Source organism: Anopheles cruzii, chromosome 2 (assembly GCF_943734635.1).
Source record: "Anopheles cruzii chromosome 2, idAnoCruzAS_RS32_06, whole genome shotgun sequence".
Lineage (NCBI taxonomy): Eukaryota > Metazoa > Arthropoda > Insecta > Diptera > Culicidae > Anopheles > Anopheles cruzii.
Window position 1 is genome coordinate 14,935,996 of NC_069144.1, and position 8,317 is coordinate 14,944,312.

The following is an 8,317-nucleotide window of genomic DNA, read 5'->3' on the forward strand; positions in this document are numbered from 1 at the left end:
GTCATCGGTGGGTGACTAATGAGCGCGCTTAATCCATTTCGCGCCGAGGAACATGCTCCGTTGATAACCACAACGCGAAGTGTGGAGATCGTGGAGGAACTCCGATAGCAGGTGCTGATATCGTGCCGGGCCCGATATCGTTAAGGTGGCCGCCTTCTTGGTAGCGATAAGCGACCGCTGCCCCGGGCCGAATCCGGTTCCACAGTCGCGCCGCAATTTCATAGTTTCAACTCGCGATGGTGACTGCTGCATTACTTCACGCTAACGCGCTGATAGCCGTCACCGGACTCGTCACCCTGGGGCTGTTCTGTGCCGGCGTCTCCGGCGAGAAGTTTCACTTTCCCGACTTTGTAAGTAGACGATTTTAAGTAGAGGGTAGTTATATGGTACCGAGGCCCATCAACAGGTCGCCATCGAGCACAACGAAGCACCGGTGTGTGGCGGATGGATCATCGATAAGCCGTTCCGGAGGTACGTCCTCACGACGGAACGGTGTGCCGCGCGCGCTCCACCTCGTGACTTGCTCGTGCGCCACGGTACGGCGCGAGTAACCTGGCGGACGTACAGTAGTGGCGTCGATCGGATACTGCACCACCCGTCCCATGACCAGCGGCACCGGCTGGTGGTGCTCAGTACCTTCGGGAAGTTCCCGAAGCAACCGACAGCCGACGAAGGGCCGACGCTGCGCGAACTCTACAACGGCACGGTGGTGCTCGGTTGGCGCCGGAATCAGGCTGGCTTCCTGGAGAAAAGTATCCTGATTTTGGAGAACCATGAACTCGACTTTGCCCCAAAGCTCGTCGGTCACCTGCTTTGCAACGAACCGGATACGTTCCTGGTGGAGGGTGGACTACTGGTGCGTAATCTGAAACCGTACGCCATGATGTCGGTGGTTCCGGACGAGACTGGCCCGTGCGGGATGGCGGTGGATGTGGTGGACGTCGGAGGTGCTACTGCGGGCAGCGAGTGGAGTTTGGCCATTTTGCGGGACTACGTTGAGGGCGCCACTGGTACACTGCTGGAGGACTCGTCGGAGACGAAACCGCCGGTGCACTCAGTCACCGAACCCAACACACTGTTCGGGTACATCGTCTACATGATCTTCCTGGGCTACAGTGTGCTCTACACACTGCTCTACTTTGTGTTCGGTGTCGGAGGCCTCTACGCCAGCACGTCGTTGTAGAGGGAGCACCCGAATAAAAGCAGAACACACGCGCAAACGTGACTTGGGCGAAAGATTTATTAAGAACTAGCTCTACGGGGGACACGATCGTTTAGCTAAACTACTACTACTGCTACTGGTGGACAAGGGCCGCCGAGACGAGCGCCACGAGTACGACGGCCACCGAAAGCGATAGGGCACTGGCCTTGCCTGGTCCTCCTGGGACTCCCGGAGCCGGTGTTGGACCGGCAACCGGCGTGTCCGTCCGGTTGAACTGCTGCTGTATCCAGAGCTCGTAGTAGCGGGCCTGTGTGTAGACGGTGTTCGTGGTGTTCTGGCCACAGCCGAACCCAAACGATACCACTCCGGTGAGCAGGTCGTTGCAGTACAGTCCCCCGCCACGGGCCGGAGCGCACACGCCCTGCGTCGTCTGGAGGTACTGGGTACAGAGCATCGTGGCTTGCAGCATCCCATTGTGCACGGCGTTGCAGGCCGCTCGCGGGGCTATGGTAACCGTCAGCACTTGCAGGGCAACACTTGGCACCGCCGGTGTCCAGTTCCAGCCAACCACCTCGCACGCGCTGGCATCGGCCACGATGCGGTGGTTCAGCTCGGCTGGCGCCACGGCCGGAGTGGCCACGGCCGGAAAGCTGATGTTGTTCTGCAACCGCAGCACGGCAATATCGTTCTCGAGCGTCCACGGGTTGTACTGCGGGTGGGCAAAGATCCGCTGCACGGCGAGGGCAAGCTGGGTCGGCTGGAAGACCACCTCACCGGCACGCACCGTGACCTGCGCCGCCTGCACCAGGTTATTGTTTGCGTCGAGGATGCAACTGGCCGCCGTTAGGATGTGGTTCTGGTTGAGGACGCTGCCACCGCAAAACACGGTACCGCCGACCTGTATCGCGACTTGGGCCGGAAACTGTCCCGAGATCGCCGGAGATCCACCGATGATACGCGAACTAGGGTCGTCGTCAGCCGTCACCATCACCACCAACGCCAGCACCACAGCTGACAAGATCACTTTGGCACGATCCATGGTGTCTGACTGGGGAATCTCTTCGCCGGAAGCTAAAGCTAAACTAACTGCGCCAACCCATTGCCGGCGGTTGCTAGCTGGTGAACCTGGCGATTTTCTAGGCGATTCGATAAAGTCCGATATCTGCTGATAGCACCACACGATGCCGGGATTAACGCGCGGTTGGATTAACTGGAGTCCACGTCAAGCGATGATAAAATTCCGTGATCGAACACTGAATCAATGCCAATGCGGCGTTCGCTGAAGTTTTCCGGCCAACTCGCCCGAGCTCGAATCGTTATCGAAATGAGTCACTTCTGGACGCGTTATTTTTCCGTGTGGAACCTTCAGTTCTGGTGCTCGAAAGGTAACCTGCGATGACCTAGTTCCGGCCAGTTATTTAGCAGCATTGTAACGTCGTCCCAGTTACGGTTTGTCGCCGGATTGCGCACCACAGAAATGGTACAAACAATTCTCTCCTCGGGTGTCTTATGTTGACACTGTGCCAGCACGGGTTGACCTGCCGCACACGACTTCCAGGAACGTGAAGCTCGTCGTCCCTCGGTAAAGAGTTCAGGGACAACACACCACACCAACGGTTACTTCATTCTGGTCTCCGCGGTCTCTGGACCAAGCCGCGGGCGGGCGCGTCCAAGTCCGTTATTTTGGGACGACACGTAACGAAAACAAAAACTTCGTCCCGAAAGCGCATCTGCTTTCTTGGCACCGGTCCACCGGTGCCGCCGCTGCCACCGCCACCGAAGCGACTCGTCGTTCCACCGCTCGCCGTCCGCCGGTGGCCGACATCTTGATAATTAATTTCTGTAGCCCCCAGGAACCACACATAGGTTGCCTCCCCGGGGAGGGAGCTCTGGTGCCGGGCAAATTCTGGCGGCAAACTTCACACGTGACTGGAACTGTTTCACCGCATAATTTATCCCGAGTTCTCGCACCTCTCTCTTCCGCAAGTCCCGGGCGGCCGCGGTGAGCAGCGATCCGGTGCGGTGCGTAATGAAGCTTCACCGTCTGTGGTCAGCTTTAAGACAGCCTCGGCGGGAAACACAGACCACGGCTCCGTACTTCGGTGGGTTCAAAATTTGGACAATTTCGCAATCGTGCGCTTGCGGTTTTTGGGGCGGCAATTTTCGGCATCGCCGTCGATATGCGGAGCAAGAAAGTCCTGCACGGGACGACCGACCGAGGGCCACAGATGCTGCTGTCCTCCTGATGAGGTTGGTTGAGGGCTAAAATGAGGGGTTTGATTTGGGCCGACAGAATGGTGGAAATTTTCGGAAATACCACAGAATTATTGCGCTGTTTTACGTTACGCAAATGCTACTTTTTCGGTGAGTCATCTGAAGGTTCCCCGAAATGTAGAGTTCGTAGCAGGCCGCCAGAGAATGTCATTGAGTGTTGAACAACCTCCGCGACTTCATTGCACCGGCCCATGGTTACTTGGATTGAAAAGCTTAGTGTTAAAAATTTAAGTATACTCTATTTAATCGCAGCATGCGATGATATGAAATTGAAGTTGAGTCCTCGTCAATAGAAAGTCCAGAAATCAATTTCAGGGGGCTGAAGACTTCCCTAGTCCATCTTCTCCAATGTTACTTATACAAAATACTTTAAAATAATACATTTAAAATCAACCCTTTTTCAGGCTCAAATTCTGCCGTACCGTCTGGCATATATGAAGAGGATCCACCCTTTCTGCGGCCGGCAGCCGGGACCGGGTCCGGACTGCTTATTGATGGCCTGCGGTTAACCGATGCCATTTTTTTCCGCTCCACTCCGCTCCGGCGTTTGCGGTGCCTCATTTTCGTGCACGTTGTGAAAACGAAATTTTGCCACATTCTGCGCCCGACATCTGCAAATGGGCTGGCGAACCGTCCGTCAAGTTGCAGTTCTTTCCCTGAGCCTATCGAACCGTTTCGGCCGAGTCCAGCCGTTGCGGTGCGTGCGTGTTGCAGTGTCAGCAGCAATTAGAGCAACTATTGGCACTAATCTCCGGGTCTCGCTTTCACCGTCCGAGCGGTCCCGGCTATCGTCTTCCCCGCGTTTTTCGGACTCCGGCGTTCGACGCCAAGTGGATCATTTTTCGCCCGCCACAAGCCCTTCCATGATGGATGGAAATTAGAGTTAGCACGGAGTGCAAAGCCCTCCCCAAAAGCGAGAGTGGTGCTGTGTTACGGTCCAGCGATACCGTCGGAGTGTGGTGGTGGTTTTGCGTCGGACGGACTGGCGGACATCGTAATTTTGTAATTTGAGATGACACTTTAATGGCCACCACTTCACCGCACTCGCTTTAAAGAGGGAGACACCAAATCGGGCCGAAAGGGATCTTTCGCATCGGCAAGTGCCACTAATAAAGGGTCAGACTTTCCTGTGGGGACTGTAGAATTCCTCACAGAAAACCGGCGGGAGTCCCTTGGGACGTACGCTATGGTTCGCGAGGAAGAAACTCCACACGGGGCCACAGCAGCGCAGGAACATTCCGTCGGGCGCGTACCTGGTCCGACATCTGGGAGCGTGTCGTCCAATTCCCGGGACACATTTCTGAGCAGCTTAGCGACTTAGTAGGACATCCTGGCCGCCACCGCCGCCTGTGCCACGTCCTGCCTGCTGTTGGGCGAATTAATTCCGGCTCCTGGCCGGCTTCCCGGCGTCGAAGCCGATCTGGGTTGATTGGATAATAAATTTCTCGCATTGTTCCACCGTGGCTCCGTGGCAGGTCATTAATGACTCAACACTGTCATAAATTTGGCCAAGCTTGGGGTCGGCTCTTCCTGTCGGCCCCCGGCCGGGACGGGAGGGATTACATATTTTTGCCCCTCCTTTCGGCCGGAACTCGGGCTCCGGGGGTTCGTGAGGGGCTTTTTATTCATAAGCCTTGTTTCCCCTTTTTCGGGTTTTCCGATTCCGACGGTGGGTGAAACTAAATTTCCGATGATTGACAACAGTGCGAACGCCACAATCCGTTCGGTCGAAACGGATAAAAAATGGCGAACTCGCGTGTTGGTTGTGCAAAAATAAACATACCTTCGTTTTTCCGAGGAAGGGCCCTCGGAATTAGCATCTGCTCGCTGGCCGCTGACAAGCCGGCTTCGGTTGGCTTAATTAACGAGAATGCCAAATATTTCGTCCGTGGGACCGTGTTTTGGCTCATTTTTCGGTCTCCAGCCGTGAGGTGAGACAGATTTAGGAGATGCCCGAGCGCGCGCACGCTCGCCATCTGATCGCTTATCGATCCGGCGACGGGTTCTTCTGGCCAGCAGGCCGGTGACGGCGAGCTCTGCGGCCTAGGACGCCGGTGCCCCAATCCTCGCTAATAAGACGACCTTTTCACAAATTAATATTATATGTTTTAATTAAAAAAACTTCAGCGCGTGATGGCAGCTCCGGCAGCAGCATGATTAGAGAGTAAATATTAAAATTTATTTCTCTATTTCACGCAGCGCAGCAACCGCTTCACGACGGTGCGGCTGCCGTTGCCTGGTTACGGCAGCCTGCCGTTTTTTACCGAACCTTAGCGTCCGGATTGTTTTAATCGGATAAATAATTTAACCAAGGTAACTCTAGCTCTAACTGGCCGGCTGGCTAAGCCCCCCGTGGGTTGCAGCTAAAAATAAGGGGGGTTTTCGAATAAATAAACTATTTTTATGGTCACCTGGCCGGGCTGGGACGGCCTGCCGACCGATGTCGCGATGCGGTAGCGGACCGATAACTGCAACGGAACGGTCACAACACACACGGCGGCTTTCATAAATTCCCACCCTAAATACACGCTAATGTGTGTTGATTTCCGAAATTTTCAATCCGATGTTTCGATGTGTTGTGTTTCGATTGTGCTGCACAGAAAGCCAATCATTGGCGAACACAAAATCCGGGCCACCCAAAACGTGCCACCGGGATCGGGAAGATTAGGTCGCCCGTGTGGTTAGGTCGCCCGGCAGAATGCGCACTTTTGTCGGGTGCCGTTCGTATCCTGTTTTCGGCCCGCCAGCTGTGCAGAAATTGATGAATAATAATGCATCAGCCAGCTTGTGACGTGACGCGGCCGATGACGGACGTCCCGCGAAGTCGGTGTTGTCGTCGTCATCGTGATGGTACAGCCAATGGCCATCATTTTTTGTGTTCATATCCTTTCTGTGCGCCGCGAATATATCCTTCCACGGCTGCTGTTGCGCGAGGTGTCAAAAGAATTTTTTCTCCAATAAATTGCCCCTGGGGGAGTCTATCGCGCCCGTGGCACCTGCGAACGAAAGGATAATAAAAATAAATGAAATACCATCAGGATCATCGTGGCCCGGGTCCGAGTTCGGGATCGTCCTCGATCCGATTCGGTTCCGTCGGGGCTGCCATCAAACGACCGCACGGACCGAATGAGGCGATGCATTTTTTATGCTCTCATTCACACCTGGCGCGAGTGGGTTAGGTGTTGCCCGGTTCGGCACAATCGGCTAGCTCTGGCCAGCTAGTGCAGATCAAACCCCCTCCGTAGATATGCTGCCCGGTGATGACACGACACGGCAGACGAAAAAATGGCATCCGACCGATCCCCGCCGTCATCGGTAATAACGTTCGTCGCCGGCCTGGGACGCTTGCGCAAACTAATCATACGGCGGCCGGCGTGCAAATTTATGGTCCTACAGACCGGTACCGTGCGCCGTGAGGTGGTCTCAAGTGAACTTTCAGTTTTAATTGAAATTCATATCTCATATGTTCATTATGCTGCTGCCGCTACTGCTGGCTACCGTCGTTTTCCCCGATGGCAATTTCATTTAACGGCGACACACCGCGGAACCACACACTCTCCCGGGGAGGGTGAGGGGGTGGTTCGGACCGCGGAATCGCACCTACAATATGTACAACATAATTACGATTCGTCACTCCTTTTAATGCTTCACGCTTTTGTTTTTCGGTGGTGGGTTTTTGAAGTTTTTTCGCTCCACCGGGTTTTTTGGTACGCGCATCCCGTGTATGAGCCTTTCTAGAATTCGATTGTCAGGAGAGAGAGAGACAGAAAGAGAAGAGAGAGAGAGAGAGCATAGTAAAGAATGGATGGTGACCGTCCCGGTCACCAGCAGCCGGAACACTGTCGAGCCATCTCTCTAGTCGGGGAGCAGCATAAATCAACTGAAATGCGATTGCGTTAATGCTTCCCGCGATCCTCGCGGTCCCTTGCGCTCTCTCCCTTTCACTCACTCTCTCTCACTATCACGCTCTAGTGCTGTCCTCGGTGATGGAGCACACATGATGGCAATTATTATTTATGGGGTGCCATTTTTTACTCCCTTTCACGACAACGACGACGATTGGTTTTTGTCCCCCCTGCGCACCAACTTTTCACTCCGCAGGAAGAGGAACACCGACTGCCGCCGAATCGAACCCGGTGACCCGGTAATGGTGATGAGCTTTTGCTTTTACGTGGCCACCGTCGAGCCTCTCCCATATGTGGCCGCCCGAAAAGAATAAAAACCGGGAGTTTCGGGGCGCGAATGAAGATGAAATGAAAATGTCATGAATCAGCGCGCCGAGTGGTGCGCGAAAGCGGCCTCTGACGTCGGGTTTTCCGTGACGTTTCCGTTGATTAAACTTGTCCGTTGCGCGAGAGAGAACTCGCGCCCTTTTTTGTTTTGTTTGACCGGTGCCGGTCACTTGTTTCCGTTTTTTTCTTTCTTTTCGTTAATCAAACAATAGTAAACCGCGAAAGTCATTGCCGCGAGCCGCGTGATTAATTCTTTCCTCGACGACGAGAACAATGACGCGGGGACTCAAAAGGGAAGAAAGCACCGCTCGGCGAGCACAATAATTATGCTGCATATTTTTGGCTTTTAAATTAAACATGTTTTTTTTCGTTCCATCCGCGAACGCAAGGCGCGCGCGGGCGCGCTGATGGAGTTATAACTCATTTCTCGGGAGCCTCCGCGGGAGAGTGCACGTGACACGCGTGCACATCTTCTTTGTGTTGTTGTTGTCTGGCCTGGCCAATGGTGTGTTCACATGTTGTTGTTGCTCATCCGCGCGACATTGGCGGGACGATCGGACGAGCGGGGCCATTAAGTCGATGTTCTTCCAATTTGTTTGGCACCATAAATTTTCACCGTTTCGTCCCGGCATGCCGGCCACGCCGCCGC

At 54.5% G+C, this 8,317-nt stretch overlaps 2 protein-coding genes across 2 annotated transcripts; one reads left to right on the forward strand and one right to left on the reverse strand.

Annotated features, from left to right (window-relative positions):
• The first annotated feature begins 236 nt into the window (after positions 1–236).
• LOC128278507 (uncharacterized) lies at positions 237–1,183 on the forward strand. The gene is made up of 2 exons (XM_053017236.1): positions 237–350; positions 407–1,183. The coding sequence occupies exons 1-2, from the start codon at positions 237–239 to the stop codon at positions 1,181–1,183; spliced, it is 891 nt and encodes a 296-aa protein (XP_052873196.1).
• Positions 1,184–1,295: 112 nt separating this feature from the next.
• Positions 1,296–2,201, reverse strand: LOC128278508 (trypsin-like). Its single transcript, XM_053017238.1, has one exon. It carries the CDS (start codon positions 2,199–2,201, stop codon positions 1,296–1,298), a length of 906 nt encoding a protein of 301 aa, XP_052873198.1.
• Positions 2,202–8,317: the final 6,116 nt, after the last annotated feature.